The following is a 20,924-nucleotide window of genomic DNA, read 5'->3' on the forward strand; positions in this document are numbered from 1 at the left end:
TGATGGGTTTTTTTTTGGATATTCGACATAATTATAATTTTATTTTTTTTATTAGTTATAATTAAAGGACGAAGTCCTGGCAAGTTTGACTTCGTCACTTTTAAAATATTTTGCTAAAAAGATATATGTATATTTGTTTGCCAATTTTATTTAAAACATTTACGGGCAGGGTTTGTCACGCATTAATTTTTCGATTAAACTGAATAGAATATAAAAAAGTTACCCTACAGCCGTATATATACTCGTACATATATAGACGTATGTACTTATATATATCCATATATATTAATTCATACATGAATTCTTATGAAAATGAAAATTTTAATTTAACTACAATAATGACTAGTTGAAGAAGACCCTTCGAATTTCGTTTTACTAAAATAGTTAATGGGTAGTTTTTTTTTTTAGTTTTGAATTATTCTAATATTATGTATATTGTGCGATGTATGAGCATGGGTCCAATTATATTTCTAAATATATTTTGTTTGAGTTGCTTTGAATTGCTGTTAGAAATGCAATGAATAAGAAAATTTACAATCATACGGAACAATAGATAGCCAATTTTATGTTTCTATTTTTCCATTAATAACAGTTTACATATTTTGTTAAACTTGCTTTTAACCGCACATCTGACCGCGCTTTTGCCCCTCCTCTCTCACTGTCTCCTCAATCTCTCTCTCTTTGCCTTATTGAGGAATCCTCTTGCTCTGCCTCTCTAGTGCTACATACATACATATGTTATGTACATATATGTTTGATTCATCACAGCCAACTCTGTAGCGCACGCCCATCATGTGCGCACTCAATTGATCGTTTTCTTGTAGAGATTTTGATGAATGGGCTCGTTTTGCAGCGCACACATTTGGCCGACAGCAACAGCACCCAACATGTTTCTGCCAGCACTTCCACCTGATTCGCCAACATTGGCAGCAACATCGCCGGAAGACGTCACTGGTGTGGATTTACTTGGAGCACGCAGGCTCGAAAAGAACTTCTCTTTAATGGCCAATGCAGAATATTTGTGCTCAATGAAGGTGGGCGATATTTGCATGGGTGTTGTTGCAGGTGTTGTCTTGTTAGCCGTCATTGCGGTTGTGGTTGCTGTTGCTGTGGCGCGCATAGTCGTGCTCTTAATTGGAGTTGTTGTTGCTGTGCTTGGTTTACTGCTGCTCTCATTGAAGTGGCTACTGTTGCTGTTGGAATTGCTGTTTGTTGTTGGCGTGTAGGAGCAGGAGTAAGAGGTTTCTGCAATAAGTAGAGAGAAAAGGAAAAAGAAGTAACGAAAAACATAAAACAAAAGAAAAATTCCCAAATACAACATAAAAATCGAGTAAATTTAAACAAATTAAGTAATTTATAAATGATTAAATAAGTTTAAATATATTGCACTAAGCTTCGCAACTGTGTCTGTGTGTGTGGGGGAAATGCGAAATAGTTGTAGCCCTTGGACTTAAATTCGCTAAAATATTGAACCTTAAGCTATTTTTAATTGATAGCTGAAAAGTCGAAATCATTTTACTAAAACTTAAACGATAAACAGATTTACAAATTTATGTATATAATACTTGAGTTGCTTTCAAATAATATTTGAAAGTTCTGTGTGTTTTGGGTTGATAATTGATAATTGCAGTCAGGTATTAGTCCTAACCATATGCAGCATAGTGCGCAATAAAAGGGAATCATTTTATAAATAAAATTCCAAATATGGTAATTTTTTTTTATTACAATTCATGATTGGTTGCATAAAGTCGTATTGTTTCGTTTTTATAATTAAATTAACAGGAGATCAGCAGTTGTAAATAGTTGTAATACACACATGAGTTGTTATTTTAAAAATATATAAACTATGTATATAGCATAATTTAGTGTAAAATAAGGTATAAATCATACAAAGTCAATATTGCACAATCGAATGCGAATCGTGTTTAAAAATAAGGTTAAACACAACTTATGTCTGATCTAAGCAAAAGCAGTCTACGAAATGTTTCTTCCAATGGGTTTGGTGAGTGACTCTGCCGGCGTTCCACAAAACACGGCCTTTTTGTTTAGCGATATAGTTACAGGATATAGTTACAGTTACCAACTAAATTAAGGTTTAAAAACGAAGCTCGTTTGTAGAATGTGTATGAAAATGTGTGTCCATGTGTTGTTGTAGTTGTTGCTTTGTTCGTATACGAGAGAAGCGCGAATGTTAGCTTTATCGCAGACGGGCCTTCAATTTAGTGTTAGGAGCAAGTTCCAGTTACAAATATAGGTGCAGTTACAGCCCTTTAGGTGTTCAATTTACGACGCATTAGTAATTTCTTAAGTATAGGCTACGTTTCATCGTTAACTACACCAGCGCTGACAACTTCAATGGCAGCAACTGCCACAGCTCCTGCACTAGCAGCAGCAATAAGTGTGGCTGGAGTCGAAGACGATGTGGATGATGATGAGGAGTCCTCGCTGCCATCGCCTGTACTATTTGGAACAGTAGCACAAGCAGCCGCGCTGTTACATTTGCTGTCGCAATTGACATTACAATCGACTCCCCCATCGCCAGCCTCATCCGTCTCCATGGGTTCAGGTACAGTTGTTGATGGGGCTACAACTGTGGCCGCTGTACTCGCATTGGCAAGACTGGCACTGAGCTGAATATTGGCAATTATATGTTGTTTCTTTTGGGGCGATTTTGGCGACATTTTAGCCGCGGCCACTGTAGTTGTTAGATTCTTGTGCTGCTGCTGTGGTGTTGGCGAACTACTCTTGCTACTGCTGCCACTAATGCTGCTGGTGGGACTGATTGGAGTCATAGGCAGGACATGATGTTGCTGCTGCTGATGCTGTGGAGGGGTTGTTGGATGCGACAATGTCGCAGTTGCTATCCCTGCTGTTGAAGGCGCCTCCTGCAACAACAATATGTTCGTTTTGTTGCCATTGACGGGCAACTTTTGCTGCTGCAAGATGTTCGAGGTTAGCGATGCCACCAATGCTTGCTGCTGTTGTTGCTGCTGCATCCCGGTTGTATTAAAGGTGAGCGTTTGCGTGTTCTTAGTGGGCGATGTGGCTGGCGTTAAAATGCCCAAGTTAACAAAATTTGGTACCGTTATTTTGTTGGACGTGTTGCAAACAGTTGTTGTATTATTGCTGATGGGGACCACAGAGCCTTTGACACTATTACTGTTGCTGTTGCCAGCAATTACAGCATGATTATTGCTGTTGGTGTTGTTGGCCTTAATAGATACTAAACCAAGTGTGCTGCGCATTAAATTGTTGTTGTTGCTGTTACCTGTTGTGGATGTTGTTGTTGCAATCTGCATTTGCTGTGGCGTCAACTGTATGCTAGAATTCTGCTGTTGTTGTTGCTGCGAAGTCTGCGACACATTGGTCATTGTTACAATGCTTCCAGCATTGAGCTGCTGCAACATGTTTCCGCCGTTATTATTGTTAACGTTGCTGTTGTTGGACAGACTGCTGACAACGCTGCCGCCGTGGCAGCTGCTCGCGCTGCTAGACATGTTGCTGATGCTCGATGGACTGAGCGAGCCTAGCGATTGCGAGGGCGAGCCGCTGCGCTGCATTATACCGCCCACATTGGAGTTGGCATTGCTCGTCAGGCCGCCATTTGAAGGACTCGTGCCGTTGGCGACGGCAGCAGCAGCAGCGGCGGCTGCATTCGCCACCTGCTGAGTTGTCAGAACGCTCTCTGGCTGTGCGTTGTGCGTGAGCAGGGCATGATTTTTTAGGCCTTGTGCCGTCTTGTAGCTCTTGCCGCAATGGCATTTGTACCCCTTGCGCACTCTGTAGACGTAGAAATGCCTTGTAAGTCCTGGATATTATCCAAAACTGAGGATCTACTTACTTGCCATCCTTCTTGTGACCGTTCTTTGAGTGATACTTAATCCCGTTCACGTTCTTGTAGCGTTTCTTGCAGCCGGGCACTGGACAGGCGAACGGTTTCTCATTGCCTGGCGTGCCATTGGTGCCGCCACCGGAATGCCTGTAAGATGACCACATCGGTGAGTGGCAGGTAGTTGTTGTTGTTACTTTGCCAAAATCAACTCACCTGCTGCCATAACGCATTATGAATTCCGAGCTAAACTCCTCCGTGGTCCAGGAGTCATTGCTGTCCTCGGATTCGGTAACAACCATCTCATCCTCATCCATTTCGCTTCCTTTAACAACAATACTTACAGTATTATTTTCTCGAAACTACACAATTTTGTTTATTCAACATCAACTTTAGGGACAAAAATCGTGGTGTCCCCCATCTACTTGAAAATACAGTTGATGCATCGTAACGTTTAGTCAATAATTGAGCCCTGATTCCAGCAACGGTGAATTAGTAAGAACCTCTAACTTACTTTTATTTGTTTTAAGTAAAAAATATGATTCGACTGCTTTCAAATTGAGTCTATGCTTGTTCGACTAGTTCTTTATGTTGTGTAACATGTGAATTTTAGCTTTAGCGTGCTCTGGAATCTGATATAAGGCTCATATTCATGTTTGCAGTGCATACCTGTGGGCGTGTTGCTGCGATTGGAGGACGACATGCTGTAGCTGTGATGTTTAATAGCCAGCTTTCGCTTAAGCTCCACATTACCCGCAGTTGTGTTGCCGCCGTTGTTGGACAGGAAAGTGGAGGCCTCTTTGCGGGCATCATCGGAGATAAAGCGCAGCACATAACTCAGCGGCAGACATGCAGGCTGGGCCTGCTCCTTCTGTTCGACCACCTTAGGATCATAGTCTGTGGAGAAGAAGGGGGTGCACAAAATTAGCTTTATTAGCATGCCTACGAATAATTCAACCAAACACATACATGTGACATTTAAATGCGGGTTCACAAAATCTCCGCCTTAAAATTATTTTGTCCGCACGTAAATTATGAAGGCGGTTGCTAAATACTCGTATGCATTGATACAAGTTCAAGCACTCGGTGAACGCGCGACAATCGGACCGGCTGACGGACAGACCCAAAGCCCCAGTCAAAAAATTAAAATATATAAAAAAGGTTATAATAAATAATGTACTATAGTATACATTACATACATACATACATAGTATATACAAGTACGTGTATGTGAAAGTGTCGCTAACTGACTAACCGACCCACAAAGTTTAGTCGTGGATTGCTGACGCATATGCATTCACATCGCACATATGGAACGCACGATAGAAATAGCGCCTCTATAGGGGCGTGACGGAATTCTATGACCAGACTCTGTTTGCACGCACATGTTTTATGGGTTTATCTTATCAGCGAGACAAGCAAAAGCTCTGAGTATGCTTAATCAGCCAGTCTATGGTACAGGTGGACATACATACATATGTATATACTTACATAAATACATATATAGACACAATTGTTTGTGTGGGTGTAAGTCTAATCCTAATCCTACTATATGCATGTTGAGCCGGTGATAACAACAGATTCAGTCTTGGTTTTTTATACCCTGTAACCAAAGGGGTAGGCATGAAAGACCCCACAAATTTTGATCAGTATGACGAGACGATACAGAAATGTCTGTTGGTATGAACACAAGGATCTCAGAAAGTATAAGACCTAGAATAACCAAACTTGGCACGCAGATTCTCCTAAGTCCGACAAGCTTTTCTTCGGAATACACTTTTTATTTTTATTAATTTTATTCAATTAAAACAACAACAAAATTTTAGAATTAGATATTAAAAAATGTTTTGTTTGGGGGATCGGCAACAAGGTATTTAAGACTTGTTATTAATAAATATGTACGACTCTTCGTTGAGAGTAATCTGATACTGTAGATAGAGGATTGTTTATTTTTATTCTTGTCAACACTTAAACAGTGAGGTACATAGGAGTGATCGCAAAAAGAAATTAACCTTTGACCCCACTATCTGTGACTTTTTACACCTAGAAGACAAGAAAGACAAAATAACAAATAAATATAGTATTTAAGAGTTATTCGTAAAATTAGGTACAAGTTTAAAAGGGTTTTATAATGTCGCTTTATAATCTGAAGTTTCAGCAATCGGTGCTTTGTACCATATACAAGTACAAGATAGTTCCCATTTGAATGACTGGATCAACAAAAAATTAGTAGATGAGCTGCAGCAAGGAGGGTATGCAAAGGTCATGCTCGTGCGATATACCTATTCACCCCATTAAATGGAAAAAAAATCACTGGTTGGGGTTAAATGAACAGATGCAGGGTGCAGATAACGCCAGCCACCCTAACGTATGTACAAGTATATCGAGCGATAGCGAAATGAATTCGATAGCACTGCACTTAATTTGCTTCATTAAATGGAAAAAGTGTGGCATATACCACAAGTAGGGCGCCACACACATGTACATATTTACATACATATTGTATGTATAATTTATATCTTCATACATACATACATATTGTATGTATGTATAATAGGTGCGTGCCACCCACATGCACTTCTAATGCGTCTGGTTTATCGCTCCCTATTATTATCAGCGGATAAACTCTGAACAACGATCAAAAGTATTTACCGCCTACGTGACTTTTGGGACTCACACGACGACGGCACATTATTTCACGTACCCCCAATAGATATTTTAAAATACATATTAATATACATAACAATATATTGCTTTAGAAACAACAACATCACAAACACACACAAACATATGTACATGGTATAGTAGACGATATGTTTATTGCAAACATTGCTACATTTTTGGCTGATGAAATCGACACGACGCCGTTTGTTTTTGGCCGCCTTTGCTGTTTGCTCGCCTCTTTCTGTTCGGCTTACACATTTTGCATTCGTTATTGTTGCTGTTTGTTGTTATTGGCGTTGCAGTTTTGAATTCTCGTCAGTTGATAACCTTAAGCAGTCTCGCAGTTCTCACATGTCTGCTCTGTAAACTGGTGACTGGGATGTCGACGTCAGCGACTGGTCGCATTGTCATTGTTGTTGGTATTGGCGCGTCCGCTTCTCGCCGTGAGTCTACTTCTCTCTAATCAACTTGTTTATCAAAATATTCGACGCATTTGTTTAAACACAAATCTACATATGTATGTATTAATACAAATTTGAAAACCATTAACAGTTTCAAAAAATATATATGTATGTACATATACAAGTAGTATATACGAAGAGCACAAACAATCTCATTCGTATTTATGTTATTGTTGTTGGTGCAGAGCTCTGGTCTGAGTCATTCACTTGTTGCAGAAATTTTTAGTAGATAATAATTACTTGGTATGTGTGAGTGGCCGTATATGTGTGATTGTTGGTTTTTTACACACAAGCATATGTTGATAGGTGGTTTTGTTTTGAAACTTTCCAGTACAATTCAATGTGGCGCATCTTTAACATATATACATATATAAGAATTCTGGGCAGAGATTCAGGGAATATAAGGACTGCATTTCATTGGGACGGGAACTATAGACCGTACAAAATTCCTTATTTTTAATATTAATTCAATCATTCTAATCAAATATATCACGATATTCTCATATTTACCCCTTTATTATAAGTAAATGATGAGAGGGTATACTAAGAAGCAAGGATTCACAGGCAAAAGGATCTATAATTAGCATGACGAAACGATATAGTCATGCATATCAATTCGTTTGCCGAATTCCCCACTGGGCATTCAAGCTTACCCGGGCGAATTATGTACATATGTATATTAGAAACCAACACTATTATCTTTATTTTGGAGCAGAATTAGTCCAACATTCGGCTCGTCTTATTAATTTAAATACATTTTTGCATTCGCATATCTTTAATTATGTCAACTTAATAGCTTTGTTCTCACTAAAGCATATTAAAATTTTGCGAAGCATCCCCACAATCCCAATTGCTTGCCTAAACTGCACTCAAGTTCAATACTTTATCACAAAATTCAAACGTAGGTAATCAAATTTCCCACAATTTAGCTACCAAGAGTTTTATGAGTAAGGTGACGGAGTAAAATAACGGCATTTATATTAAATTTCACATGCATACATTAAAAGGTATCGATAGAGTTTCAAAAATATGTCATGTTTTAGGCGCGTGTTAAAAGCAAGCCGGTGGGTCTGTTGCACAACAGGTGCCTAGCAACTGTGCAAAGGACAAATGAAAAATCTTTGAACGAGTACATATGTATCCATATGTATCTGTATATATAGTATGTATGTATATGCCAACGTCCGTTTGTGTAGATGTTGAGCTGATAAACTAGCTGAACAGGTCTAGTTTACAAATACAATAAGCACGCATGCCAAAAGTCCTTCTACTATAGATAATGAAATGATAGACATTTATTTATAATACCAGGCGTTCACGTAATGAAATGAAGCTTATTTATGCATGACAATTGGGTTGCTATGCTAGAGAACAGCTTACAAACGCAAAAGATGTGTGAGTGTGTGTGTGTGTCTGTGCCAATAAGGAGGTGTTAGCAAGGGAAACTTTATGTAATGCCCGGGCAACGCCATTCCATGTGACTGCCATCCCCAACAGCTGCAGCCGCATTTGTTATGTATACACATGTAACGTAACTGTAACAGTCAGCTGAAGAGCCAACCCTGTCGGGGCAGCCACAACAAAGAGAACTCGGACGTCGAGATAAATTAAACACAAACAATTGTTGAAAATAAATACATATGTATATATATACATATACATATATATTGTATATAAAACCCCAGGGCAGAGCAGCCTTGCGTCACAGTCAGCACCACCCCTGATAAATGGATGTATGTATGTACATACACACATACATATACGCCCATTTTGACGCACGCATAAAACCACCCGCCCAACATCAGCATACAATTGAAGCCAAGTGGCAACACTGAGCTTAATTTTATTGATTTTCCCGTACACACACTTGCATTTACACATCTGCGGGTGTACGTTTGCCGCTGCCCAAAAGTACCTGGGCACAGCAAAGTGGATAAAATTAGATTTTGTTTTTAGGGAGCACCAGCACAAATAAATAAATGGGGGAGTTTTTGGGTGGAGCGCGCACACTCAACCAATCACTTAATCACACACACACAACCATACCTATTTATGTTTGCTTGTTTTGACAGCCGGCTAAAGCACACGCAATTTGATAAATTAAGCTGGACGAGCAAGATGAAAACTACGCTTTAGGCAGCAATGTATCAGTGTATATTAATGGTCGTAGATGTAGTTTAACCTACACCCGAAATAAAAAGTAGTGACCATTCCATTTATAAATGTTTGAATGTACATATGTATGTATATGTGTGCATATGTATGTATTAAGCCCAGCGTCTTAGCTAACTAAACAACAGCTGCACCTGTTCCGACGCCAAAAATGAACGAATTGTAGGAAAGAAAGAACGCGCTCGAAACACTCAAGTGATTGTGAATGTGAATGGCCGCAGACACAAGGGTCAAGCTAGAAGGCGCGTTCATGGTACAGATGCTGCGCTGGCTTGGCTTGGCTTGCTTGCTCGGCTGGCTTGCCATACTCGAGCAAGCGTTTTGTTGTTGTTTTTATGGATCACCGGCTTTTTGCTGCTTTTATTTTGTTTGGCACACAATACAGACAGTGCAGCGCACTCGCTCACACTCACACGGTTTGCCAATGTTAGCCATGATCAACATAGAATTTATGTTGTATACATACATAAATACATATATACCTGTAAAGGTGGTATGGGCGTGTGTGCACAGGTAATTCAGCTTGGCTTCGGTAGAGCGGACTATGCTATGCCTATTGTGAATTAAAAGCGACGAGGACGCGTACGCATAATGTGCGAGCGTGTTGCATTTTATATTGATTTTTCTAAAATTGTCCATAACTTTATCAGCGTTACAAAAAAACAGCAAAAGATCCTGTACACAGCTGACGTTAAGAATTTACTTTCTCAGTTCATTAAAATCAAGATTTATTCACCATAGCAATAAATGCTCCCACAAACACACAGCAACTAACACACACATATCCATCGGCCTTAACGCATATAAATAATAAAATAAACAAATTGTAGTGCCGACGCCGAACCCATCGCCACGAACATCACGCGACATTTAAGTGCTGTTTGTTTGCCTTTGATATACTTTTATCACAAATTACACTTGTTTTACGGCACACTTTAAGTATCTTCGTTACTTACCTATATGTGTGCACTCAATGTGAGATATTAAATCGCTTAAACTTGGGAACGTTATGCCGCATCCATTAAATTTACAAATATTAATCAGAAACACGGCCATATCACTCGGCGTACGACTATATGACTGCGCGTTATAAGTTATGTAAAGTTGTTCAAACGAATACTGTTGGTAACGAATGGTAAACTATCGAAAGTCGACTAGTCGAAATATTCGATAGTCAGCCCCAAAGCATTACTGCGGCGTCGTCGATAGTGATACGAGTACTTTACTCAATCGAAATCCTAATTTGATTACACCACCCCAGCCAATGTTGTTGTTGTAGTTTCCGCAGCTATTGTTGTTGGTGTCCGCTGCGCAATGATAGTGTGGGTGTGTTGCGTTTTAGCGTGTCACACACACAATCAAGCACAAATGCTTCTGTTATGCAATTGAGGGCTGCAATGACAATGGCACAGGCCTAGACTTACTGATTATTGTGCCGTTTTTAGGGACAATAAAATATATTGGGATAATTCTGCCTGTACTTACACCATTCTCTTTCAGTTCCGTGCAGATTTAAACATCGAAAATTAAAACATAATTAAAACGACGTGACGTAGACACCGACGACACTACGACGCGATTTGCTGAGGCTGTTGGTGTGTGTGTACAAGCGAGGGATGCACACTGTGCTCGCATCACCAGAACCAGTCATTCGATTGGAAGAAATCGAACCACTTACACACATAAGTGAAGTTCATAAAATATATTTAAATATTAAATTTCACATATATATATTCGTATTCTACAGTTTTGGAGCTTCAATTCATTTAATTTCACATACTTTTAATTTGTTTTCTTTGTGGTGTTCCTCTCGTAAAGAAACGTTATTTTAAGACATAAGTAGATGTACAGTAGGGTGGATAATCTCAACAATTACGGGAGCTATAAAAGTACCTTATATTTTTAAGTATTATCTTATATATTCTAAGATCCTCACAGACTCCGCTAAATACACTCATTATGTCATACTGATCAAGAAAGTACTTACATTCATGTAATGTACTTTGATATGCCACCCCTCTAAACCTCTATGTACAATGGCTAATTCAAGTTCAATGCATATATATTTATATCACACAATATCATTTCTAAACTCCAATCAAAGTTAAAATTATATATCATCAGATACACTGACGGTGAGTCCTGCATTTTATTACATATTCAATTTCAATGGACATTACAAGTTTATGAGTACCTTAATGCAGCTAACCGGTCCTCAATAATTGATTAATAAGTGCTTATGTACACATATAAATTGAAAACCGTTAAAAGAATTTTTCATTTGATTTTACATTCACTGCAAAATATCACCGTGACTTTTATTTCAAGGATTTACTCATCTCTAGATTTTTGAAATATACTGTTTGCAGTGGCTATTTCTGCAAAGTTTGACATTAGCTTGACGTTTGGACACGTTGGTAGGCTTAGAGAAAATTCCAAATTAATTGGCCAAGCGTATTACTTATTTAAAAAGCCTTTAATTGCTTATGATAAGAACGCACTAGCCGGCACGCTTCCAATACCTAATTCCATTACACCACGACTAGAAAGGTTGTTTGCCGCGCAGGCTTGCATTTCCTGAAGTAAATTGGCAAATGAAACTCGGCGTTCAGGGTGCACATTTCTTTCAGGCAAGTATAAATGACAATCAACATTTAAATAAAATTAAAGTGAAATTTACGTTTGTTTTGAGAAAAAACTCATTGAAAATATGCCCGATATGTTATCGATAAGTTCGCATGCGCGCGAGTGATCTTCCAGGTGGCCTTCCAATTCACCTTAAAAACGAGATTTGGCATAGCGACTGCAGGGTAAAGTTAAATTTTGCGTTCAATACGGTTCCACTGTTGTTAAGGGTTTGTTCGAAGTGAGTTCGGCGGTGATCTTGCGCTAAGCATAAAAATTCAACTGCTGCCGTCGATGTCGCTGCCGCCAGCGCAGCACCCCCAAGTTGCTGCTACCGCTGGTTGAATAATCAGTGCGAAATGAAAATGCGTGAAAAGTGGCGCAAATGAAAAAGCATTTAAGTGTAAATGTGTAAACTATCAATGAAAAATGTGAATTTTCACGAACGTGTATTTTTACGGCTGTCGCCATCTTGCGGCACATGTACACACACACGCACACACATGTCACACGACCAAAAGAACTGTCAGTGCTTTTTGTGTAAACTGCCTTAGTGTGCGTGTGGAGTCGTTGCGTCACATAGAAAAGTCGTCAGTCACTGTAGATTTGTTAAAATTTTGGCAAATTAAGAGAAAAGTGTTTAATTATTAATATATTCAATTAAAATGTGCGTATTTTTCTCATAATTGTGAAAATTTTTAATACAGCGGTTACTTCTTCAATTACGTAATCTCGGTCAAGTTACAGGCGTCAGCGGCGGTGACAAGCGGCATCAGATTGCAGTGGAAAACTTATAGAAAACAATTTATTTACTGAAGTTACAGTCCAATTCAATGTAAATGTATGTATCTTTTTGCAGAGCTCCGTGCGCTAGCTTCAATTTTTGTCGTCGTTGTGCGAAAAAACCAATAAAAATCAATTGAAAATGTTTGTGTCGACAGTCTCTCGCATTGCCCCCGTTGCCAGGAATGTGGTAAGTGCATGAAAGATATGATTTGTTGTGCGAGATGGACCAATTTGTGTTACGTTAATTACATAATTTATGTGCGTGTATAGCTGCATCGATTTTTGACATATAGAAGAAAATCTGTGCTGCTTTGTGGCTGCCCTCGCCGCCTTCTACATACCCGAACAGCGCCTATGGTGAACTTCCAATGGCCGCGGTGAAAACATACATTCATATGTATATTGGTCGCACACAGTTACATAAGTTGTAGGTGCTGTTGAGGTTATGTGCGTGCCTTGTGGTTACCATTTGACCGATAAATAGGTTGTTATTGGCCAAACTGTTTAATTGATTTGTTTTATAAATGTAGCGCGTAAATGTTGAAACAATTTTGCAGCATGTAAAATGAGCTGTGGGCATTGTGTAACCAGTTGGAAGATGTTAAGTTGATGCTTGAAGTTGAGGTTAGAACCGGTGAAAGCTTCCAACCGATTGTGTACAAGGGCCTCTTGGTCGTCGGTACACTCTTAAGAGGGGGAGGGACGTTTTTATTAAACTTTTGTTTATTGGGTATCAATTCGAGCAAACTAAGGCTAATTATTTCGATTTTAATTACACTCTCCGTGCCAACAATTTTGTAATGAAACACATGCTGGTTTAAGAGAAAGATACCAAAGCAATTGCCAAATGTCAGAAAGCCTACAATTACTTAACGATTGCATAACTTGGCCTACAGCCGCAATACTGTGCAAATGTTAATAGCTGCTTATCATTCGATAGTGAAAGAGGTGCACAACTAAATGCTTTATCTCGCACAACATTAACATATTTAACAATTTAATGAATTATATAATAATTAATTTTTTACGATCTGAATTCCATTTCCAGCTCCTCAACAACACCAAGCAATACTTGCGACCATTGAGCAGCGCCGTCATCAGCCAGAGCCAAACTTTGGCCGCCCAGAACACAACCCCCGTTGCATTACTGCCACAAATCAGGTCATTCCAGACCTCGCCAGTCACGCGTGACATTGATTCGGCTGCCAAATTCATTGGTGCTGGTGCTGCAACAGTCGGTGTCGCTGGTTCCGGTTCGTATTGGTTTGAATGTGTAGAAGCATTCGCCCGTTTCCGTCATCTGCCCGCTGCTTGATGCGAAAATACTGCTCTCTCACCACTCCATCATCTTCAGTCAGTGACAATCTAGCATCTGGGGCACACACAACGAGTATCAGATTACTCACATCTATTGCCCCGGGAAGGTCTGAGAATTGGTCAAAGCTCCTCTGTTGTTGTAACAACATTCAAATGCTGAAAGGTGTTTGTGTGTCATGGGCTTCATTTCCTAGCAGGAAACTTGTGTGATTACAAGGCGAAAGTACCAGAAAAGCTGCATCCTAGCGTTGCCCTCGCGATCGCTGATCGTTTGACTGCCGCTTGCAATGCATTGAAATCTTTCGTGACCAGCAATTTTAGTGCGATGTGCTTGCTGCTTTGTCCTCACGGACAGGCAGAACTCAATTCAGACTAATCTGTGACTGACTGGCCGAAAAAGAGAGTTGGTGCGATAAGAGTTGAAGTAGTATTGCTCAAGTAATTTGGCAGAAATTGTTTTATTTTACTTTTGTGCATTATGTATTAATGTTATTTTATTTTTTCCATTTTATCTCAAAACACAAAATTTTAAAAATTCAACAGGTGCCGGTATTGGAACAGTATTCGGTTCCCTTATCATCGGTTATGCCAGAAATCCATCGTTGAAACAGCAGCTGTTCTCGTACGCCATCTTGGGTTTCGCCCTGTCTGAGGCTATGGGTCTGTTCTGTCTTATGATGGCCTTCCTGCTGCTCTTCGCCTTCTAAGCGTCGCTCGTCGTTTCCTTCGTGCAATTGTGCGTGTGTGTGTGTGATGAGCTTGGATAGCCATCCAAGAGCAACTGCATCCAAACGGCAACAGCAACGAGAAGCAAAAGTATAAGAAAACCAACCAGCAACAACAACCAGCGTTCGTTTTTCGATTATTAATGATAACAAAGAATGATAGAAACACCAACATCATGTACTATCTAATTATAAAATACCAACATAATATATAATTTTGTTTTTAAAAAACAACATCCAAAAACTAGTAATCGCAACAACAAAAAGAAGGAAGAAAATACTTTGATTTAAGTTTAAAAAACAACAAAATGCTAATAAAAAAATTATTGAAAAAACTAGCGGAGGATAAAAACAAGCAGTCATACAGGACGAATTCTCAGTCACGATAATAACGAATTGCACCCCAGTCGCGAAAAAATCTTGTGTAAAGATTTGATTATATTGAGAATAATTGTAATAAGTGGGAATTCGAGTTTTGGGTTATCCCCCATTTCATCATCTCAAACGACGTTCTTCCCACACTGACATCTTTCCTTTACATCTGTGCGAAGAAAGGCGCGCTCGTGCTCTCTCTCCCCCCGAAAAATACCTTGATGACAACAACTATCGAGGCTGGCAACACGTGTTTACTCTTTGCACAATAACAACATAAAAGGAGGAAGGGTGTCTATGTGTGTGTGGTTCGTGTGTGCGATGCTTTAGTCCTGCAAGGATTTCATTTACGTGGCCCGTACTGAATTTTCTTTTCAAAAATTTAATGCCTAATGTAATGTAATTAACTCTTCATTGCCACTAATATAAAGTTATCATATGAAAAAATTTGGGTTTGTCATCAGCAAAGAACAATACGATGAAAAGAATTGCATCAATGAAACGTGAAATAAAGGAGAACTGAATGTGTAAAATAAAATGATTCTTTCCATTAACTCCTTTGAATGGGTTGATAATGACTATGTTTAAATGTAAAAATAGAATTTGAAAACAGTTTGGGTAATACATTATTATTTTAATGTATGTGTAGTTTATTTTTTATTTCTCATGTGTATTACAAGTCAAGCGTAGTGAAATATAAATTCTGGCATTAGTGACCCAAATTGGTTCCAGGAACGCAGCTACGATAGATTGCACAGAGTACAATTTGATGATACAAATGCTTCACACATTTATACACCTAATTCTGTTTTTACGCGGCGGATTGGTTCCAGAAACAACCGCGTAAAAGACATTGATCATATGCAAAAATATGTGATTGGTTCCTTATCTCTAAGAAATATATATGCAATTTTTAATTTTCAAACCGTGTAAAAACAGAATTAAAGGCGTTATGTATGCACGGTTTCACTGGTAACATATTTTTTATTTTAACATAATCAGTAGCTGTGCATTGCATTCAATTTTCGCGGTTCGCAGGCATTATGTTAGAGATGAGAGTCAGCTGTGATGGTCAAATATAGGAGAAATTTTGCAACACTGGTGCGATGTGCATAACTTGTGACCACGTTTCGGCTTCGCCTCTGAGCTGCCATGGACTTCGCTAAGAAAATATTGGGCAAATATGGCTGGAAAGAAGGAGATGGGCTGGGTAGGAATAACGACGGCATAACAGTGCCTTTGAAAGCCAATCTAAAATTCGACAATGCCGGTTTGGGCGTTGACCATTCAAAAGAATTCAACGACCACTGGTGGGTACGTTGTTTTAAAGAAGCAGCTGAAAATGTTGATGTGCGGGTGCAAAAAGATGGCCAGGTGAGCACAGCACGTAAACAAGGCGAAGAAGCTGTCGAGATTTCAACACAAAGTTACTCCATTAAAAAAATGAAAAAAGCCACAGAACAGAGAGCAAGAGCAGGCGAAGGCGGTACATATTACCAAAATTTCTTGCAATCGGCGACACTGACTAAAAGCAACTGTGAGGTGAAAAGCAAGGATTACGTCAAGATGGAGGACATAGCAGTAGCTTCTGTGAACGTGCTCAGTGATGAGGAACTCTTTCGTGCCTGTGGCGGTCGCACAGCACATAAAGGTGCTCGACATGGAATAAAACAAAGAGGAAAATTAGCTAGACTGGAGCAACAGGAGCAGGAAATGTTGGAAAAACTTCAGAAAAGTAAAGGCATGGTCGAAAGTGTCGACATTAATAAAACTAAAAAGAAAACCAGACAATTGGACGAAAGTAAAGAAACGGTGGCAATGAAGCAACAGGAACGGGAAAAGTTGGAGGAACTTCAGAAAAGTGAAGACATAGTCGAAAGTGTCGTCGTTTACAAAACTAAAAAGAATAGAAATAAAAGCAGGCGGTTGGGTGAGAATGAAGCAGAGGAGGTCGACTCGGCAGTGAGGTCGACAAAAAAGAAAAAAAAGAAAGTCTAGCGAGTAGTAGACCTGCGTTAATTTTAATGTACATATTTATAGTTAAAGAATAAATTTACACATGGATTGTAAACTTCATTTAAAACTAGTTCCGTTTTTTAAATATGAGTTATTTTTTAGTCTTGGCTTTGATTCTACGTGATTTTCCTAGACGTTTGTTGACTGAGGCGCCTGCTTTGACGCCACGTTGACGACGCGTTTTTTTCTCGGATTCTAACCCGGCAGCTGAGGCCTTGGTATTTCGCTTCATGCCCTTCTTTTTGCCACCAAAGCCGAATTTTTTGTCGCGCTGTTTCCGGTTATCCGCGGATTGCTTCTGCTTGGCTTCAAGTGCCTTAGCATCTTCAAGGAAGTCCAAGTTCTTGAGTTTTCCCTTTCGGAACTTCTTCAGTTTGTCAAGCATTTCCTTCTTTTCGGCCTCGCGCTGAACCTTCGTTTGTTTAGCCAGCATCTTACCCATCTTGCGTTGTTCGCGAATCTGCTTAATGCGTTCAGACTTGGCTTGTCCCTGTTGCTTGGCCATTAGATTAGCGCGCACCTTCTGCATGTGCTCATCGGATTTGGCCATTTCGGCAAAATAATCGTCCGGCCGACGAGTGGCTACATTCAATTCATGGAGTTGCGGAATAGCCTCCAGGACAGCGCTCTGTGCCTGTCGATGGAACAGCATTTCGCGTTTGAAATCATTTAAAACCGGATCCTCCTCGGGACGTATAAAAGGTATTTTAGCATTTCCCTTGAACTGGTTTGCACGTTTTTGTTCGTGCTTCTCCAGCTGCACGGCTAGTTCAGGTGCCAAAGGAGCCAGGTTGTTTACCATATCCAGACGCTCCACCCAAGGCAATTTCATACGAATAGCCTCTGTTTTGGCAAGAAGTTTTTGCTATAAGAGATGAAAGGTAATTATTTTTTCGTAGGTGTACTTAAAGGCTAGTAAGACTTACAATGTCATTAATTCGAACGCGTTGCTCACTAAACTCCACATTTAATCCCGGTTTCAGGTCGCCGCGCTCGAAAGCCGCTTGTAACTGCAATTATATGATGAGGCGATTACTTTGCAATAGCACATTGGTATTAAGTATTTACCTCAGCATCTGAATTGTCGTCCGATTCGAACTCGGACTCGCTGGCTTCCATTTCAAAGTCTGCCATGCTTAAAATAATACAAAAGATGGTCGCAATTCACGAAATAAAAACAAACTCAACACGTGCGACCGTCCGATAGAGCTATCGAGCTAACGATGTTAGTACTGTGTAATTGTTGAACAGTTTTTGCGACCTACTGGCAGCACTTTTTTGTAGTGTTGATAGCGCATTGTTGCATTTGTGCTTTTTGAACTTGCCGCTTGTTTTTTAATTTGTTTGTATTTATATAAAAAATGTCTGTCAATCTAGCTAATATATACGCGGAACTACTGCGCAAGTATGGCGAAAATTACACCATTACCTATGGCGCGCCGCCAACGTATTTAACGACCATTTTAGGTCCCTGTGAGATAGACAGCAAAATTGTGTTATTTTTTAAAGAAAATCGTAGCGGTGCGACAGAAAAGACGCCCATAAAGTTGACCTTGAAATCAGAGTGCCCGATTTCTGGTCCCGATCTCGATTTAACAGGCAGTCCATTGAAAGATGACTGCCTTGCTGATGCCATTGCCGATATATCTTTGGATCTGGGTCTTGTCAATCGGAATCCATGGAAACCTGAGGAGGAATATCAGCGCGGCGTACCGGTCGATAAGGCTCGCGCTATCTTATGCACCGAGGAGTTTCAAAGCAGCGATGGTGTCGGTTCCGTATGGTTCCTTTGTGACGCCAGCGACCATAGCCGCACACAGTTGCTGCAATTTGAATTTAATGTGACGCACTTTTCGCGTGGCATCCTCAGTTACACTGGCGTGCTGCCCGCCTACATGGTGACGTCCCAGGCACTTGTGCGTCAGCATGTTCAGGCGATGGCTGGTTCCTTTGAAACACACATCGAAAACCTTTATCAGGTTAACCCGAATATGTCGTTGCGCTGCTCCTGGTCAACGCATGCACAACTTCCTTTGCTAACTGACCTGACTGCCTGCGAGGTATCTCTTAAGCAAACGTTCCGTGTTGGTGATTGTGGACCCCTTACGCAGGATCTGATGAATCAGCTGAGAATTTTGTTGTACATACGCGAAGATATAATCGCCTATCACAACGATGATGAAGCGGGCAACAGGCGCGATCCTGTGTATCGTTGTGGACGTGGAATTGACATGGACGAGCTGCGCGATTCGATCAATAAGACTTTGACGGAAGTTTCCGGTTATGCAGATACATACAGCAGCGGCGATATCGAGTGCGATATTGAGGAGGCCTTGCACCGTGCTAAGGTGCGCCGCCTTACAGATTTGACGGATAAACTTTGGGAGCTACTTAAATGTAACTACAATTATAAGTAGCATTTGTTTCATTTAACTTTCTTCTTCTGTTGAACACAGGCTGTTCCTCCTACAAAGATTTAAAAATGGCCTTCAATATGTTATTTAACTGTGCTGCTCGTTGCAATATAGTGGTATGTTATATTATTGATTTTATTTGTGTCTTTTCCACTCATTTAATGCATTTAAAGAATACACCCACGAACAAGAATCGCCTGGCGGAAATCATAACTGAGCTAGCAAATCGTCGCCTTGCTATTCCCTGCTTAAGCGGCTCTGAGCCCATGGAGCTGTTGCTTGAAATTGGCTTGGAGAAGATGTACAAGGACTACGAGTTTATCTACACGGAAAGTAAAGTTTGCAGTGCTAATTTATTAAGAAATGGCGGTGATTCACTATATAGCACAAATAGCGGTGCTAGCGAGGCAAACGATGCTGATTTGGTAGGCCAGTCTAAGCTGCGTAAATCTTTGCACAATGCCGCGCGTGGCGAGCCTACAAGCGGTAGTAATGTCGGCAGCATCCGTAAAACGCTGCTCTATCACACAAATAATCCAAAAAGCGCCGGTGGCAAGCAACAAAACGTTGAAATAGCTGGCTTCAGGAACAGTTACTTTGATGAATCCGAAACAGCGGTCAAGATTGGCAAACTCTTTCAAATACACTGCACTCTGGAGCATTTACTTATGATACATCTTACTTTGAATCTAAGCAATGGTAATTTACTGCGCTTTTCTCAATAAGTTTGACTAACTTCCTATACTTTGCAGTATTTAACGATGTTTGTGCACAGCTCCTCAAGAAACCAGCGCCACTGATTGAAAGCATCGATGATAAGCTTTGTGACGAGATGGAAATACACTTGTCGTCCCACTATGTACGCGAGCGTTTGGATGGCAAGGATCCCCACTCGCGTCGTATTACCATGAAGTCGAGCAATAAATTTCGTCAGCTTCAAAGTACCTTTTACTTTAATCTGGAGAACATATGTCCGCCCGATCTAGCGGATTGGTTTCAGGGCGACGGTAAATAGAGTATTTACATTAAATTTTAATAATTAAATTGGTGATATGATGGATGTGATAAACTAACCCTATAGACTAAGTGAGAGTAGAAAGATAGTAATCGAAACAGCAGTAGTATATTAGAAATTTAACGGCGCAAATTTCTTTGAAGATGATTGTAAAGGTCATTCAAATTGTGTTGTTTTAACATGTGAGTGGCCTTACCAGGTACTACCATTTTTTTCTCGTCTCGTTTAGTTAGAAAAGTTAGAAAAATTTGGTTTTTATTTCAAACTAATGATTTTTGTTATTTTGCTTCCATTTTTTTTTGCAGATAAGGAGCTGGTTAAAGAGCGGACATATCATTCCTGGCTATATCGCAAAATTGCATCGCTTAAGTGATATTTAAACCCCTTAAATATTAGTTGATATTACATTTATACAAATTGTGAATAACATTTGATTTTATATCACCACCTTAGGCAATCACTTGTTTTACATGTCGATTTTCGCACTTGAATTCGTGCTCGCCACTTGCGTGCCTTCAATGCGTTGAA

At 39.8% G+C, this 20,924-nt stretch overlaps 5 protein-coding genes across 7 annotated transcripts; 3 read left to right on the forward strand and 2 right to left on the reverse strand.

Annotated features, from left to right (window-relative positions):
* Positions 1 to 7: 7 nt before the first annotated feature.
* Positions 8 to 10,743, reverse strand: LOC115621134 (beclin-1-like protein A). Of its 3 annotated transcripts, XM_030514688.1 has the most exons (7): positions 10,612 to 10,743; positions 10,083 to 10,540; positions 4,499 to 4,726; positions 4,046 to 4,154; positions 3,842 to 3,979; positions 3,269 to 3,780; positions 8 to 1,245 (listed from the first exon to the last, which is right to left on the reverse strand). In XM_030514688.1, the coding sequence occupies exons 2-7, from the start codon at positions 10,180 to 10,182 to the stop codon at positions 803 to 805; spliced, it is 1,530 nt and encodes a 509-aa protein (XP_030370548.1). In that variant the 5' UTR covers positions 10,183 to 10,540; positions 10,612 to 10,743; the 3' UTR covers positions 8 to 802. The 3 variants fall into 3 exon arrangements, with proteins under 3 accessions (XP_030370548.1, XP_030370546.1, XP_030370547.1); XM_030514686.1 differs by lacking the exon at positions 8 to 1,245 and having other exon boundaries at positions 1,683 to 3,780; XM_030514687.1 differs by lacking the exon at positions 8 to 1,245 and having other exon boundaries at positions 1,683 to 3,780; positions 10,083 to 10,518; positions 10,612 to 10,629.
* A 1,226-nt stretch (positions 10,744 to 11,969) lies between these two features.
* LOC115621191 (ATP synthase lipid-binding protein, mitochondrial) lies at positions 11,970 to 14,815 on the forward strand. The gene is made up of 4 exons (XM_030514767.1): positions 11,970 to 11,992; positions 12,611 to 12,724; positions 13,586 to 13,790; positions 14,398 to 14,815. The coding sequence occupies exons 2-4, from the start codon at positions 12,677 to 12,679 to the stop codon at positions 14,559 to 14,561; spliced, it is 417 nt and encodes a 138-aa protein (XP_030370627.1). The 5' UTR covers positions 11,970 to 11,992; positions 12,611 to 12,676; the 3' UTR covers positions 14,562 to 14,815.
* Positions 14,816 to 16,069: 1,254 nt separating this feature from the next.
* Positions 16,070 to 17,034, forward strand: LOC115620761 (G patch domain-containing protein 4). The gene has a single exon (XM_030514161.1). The coding sequence runs from the start codon at positions 16,104 to 16,106 to the stop codon at positions 16,947 to 16,949; it is 846 nt and encodes a 281-aa protein (XP_030370021.1). The 5' UTR covers positions 16,070 to 16,103; the 3' UTR covers positions 16,950 to 17,034.
* On the reverse strand, positions 16,947 to 18,171 carry LOC115620760 (probable rRNA-processing protein EBP2 homolog). The gene is made up of 3 exons (XM_030514160.1): positions 18,036 to 18,171; positions 17,894 to 17,977; positions 16,947 to 17,832 (listed from the first exon to the last, which is right to left on the reverse strand). The coding sequence occupies exons 1-3, from the start codon at positions 18,099 to 18,101 to the stop codon at positions 17,059 to 17,061; spliced, it is 924 nt and encodes a 307-aa protein (XP_030370020.1). The 5' UTR covers positions 18,102 to 18,171; the 3' UTR covers positions 16,947 to 17,058.
* Positions 18,172 to 18,328: 157 nt separating this feature from the next.
* LOC115620302 (protein zwilch) lies at positions 18,329 to 20,848 on the forward strand. The gene is made up of 5 exons (XM_030513485.1): positions 18,329 to 19,364; positions 19,424 to 19,497; positions 19,555 to 20,080; positions 20,134 to 20,388; positions 20,702 to 20,848. The coding sequence occupies exons 1-5, from the start codon at positions 18,329 to 18,331 to the stop codon at positions 20,767 to 20,769; spliced, it is 1,959 nt and encodes a 652-aa protein (XP_030369345.1). The 3' UTR covers positions 20,770 to 20,848.
* Positions 20,849 to 20,924: the final 76 nt, after the last annotated feature.

The sequence above is a fragment of the Scaptodrosophila lebanonensis genome, unplaced genomic scaffold (genome assembly GCF_003285725.1).
Source record: "Scaptodrosophila lebanonensis strain 11010-0011.00,11010-0021.00 unplaced genomic scaffold, SlebRS2 tig00000024-arrow-pilon, whole genome shotgun sequence".
NCBI classification, from domain to species: domain Eukaryota; kingdom Metazoa; phylum Arthropoda; class Insecta; order Diptera; family Drosophilidae; genus Scaptodrosophila; species Scaptodrosophila lebanonensis.

What these genes read in the sequence shown, in the direction of transcription:
- LOC115621134 (XM_030514686.1), bottom strand. Translation starts at nt 10,182, where the DNA reads ATGGCCGTGTTTCTGATTAATATTTGTAAATTTAATGGATGCGGCATA. An exon ending in TCGCAGCAACACGCCCACAG is followed by an intron (nt 4,155 to 4,498) that starts GTATGCACTGCA and finishes TTGTTGTTAAAG; the next exon opens with GAAGCGAAATGGATGAGGAT. An exon ending in GGTCACAAGAAGGATGGCAA is followed by an intron (nt 3,781 to 3,841) that starts GTAAGTAGATCC and finishes CTACGTCTACAG; the next exon opens with AGTGCGCAAGGGGTACAAAT.
- LOC115620302 (XM_030513485.1), top strand. Translation starts at nt 18,329, where the DNA reads ATGTCTGTCAATCTAGCTAATATATACGCGGAACTACTGCGCAAGTAT. An exon ending in ACTTTGGGAGCTACTTAAAT is followed by an intron (nt 19,365 to 19,423) that starts GTAACTACAATT and finishes TGTTGAACACAG; the next exon opens with GCTGTTCCTCCTACAAAGAT. An exon ending in TACTTTGAATCTAAGCAATG is followed by an intron (nt 20,081 to 20,133) that starts GTAATTTACTGC and finishes TATACTTTGCAG; the next exon opens with TATTTAACGATGTTTGTGCA.
- LOC115620761 (XM_030514161.1), top strand. Translation starts at nt 16,104, where the DNA reads ATGGACTTCGCTAAGAAAATATTGGGCAAATATGGCTGGAAAGAAGGA.
- LOC115620760 (XM_030514160.1), bottom strand. Translation starts at nt 18,101, where the DNA reads ATGGCAGACTTTGAAATGGAAGCCAGCGAGTCCGAGTTCGAATCGGAC. An exon ending in ACGACAATTCAGATGCTGAG is followed by an intron (nt 17,978 to 18,035) that starts GTAAATACTTAA and finishes ATATAATTGCAG; the next exon opens with TTACAAGCGGCTTTCGAGCG. An exon ending in GCGTTCGAATTAATGACATT is followed by an intron (nt 17,833 to 17,893) that starts GTAAGTCTTACT and finishes CATCTCTTATAG; the next exon opens with CAAAAACTTCTTGCCAAAAC.
- LOC115621191 (XM_030514767.1), top strand. Translation starts at nt 12,677, where the DNA reads ATGTTTGTGTCGACAGTCTCTCGCATTGCCCCCGTTGCCAGGAATGTG. An exon ending in CCCCCGTTGCCAGGAATGTG is followed by an intron (nt 12,725 to 13,585) that starts GTAAGTGCATGA and finishes TTCCATTTCCAG; the next exon opens with CTCCTCAACAACACCAAGCA. An exon ending in AGTCGGTGTCGCTGGTTCCG is followed by an intron (nt 13,791 to 14,397) that starts GTTCGTATTGGT and finishes AAAATTCAACAG; the next exon opens with GTGCCGGTATTGGAACAGTA.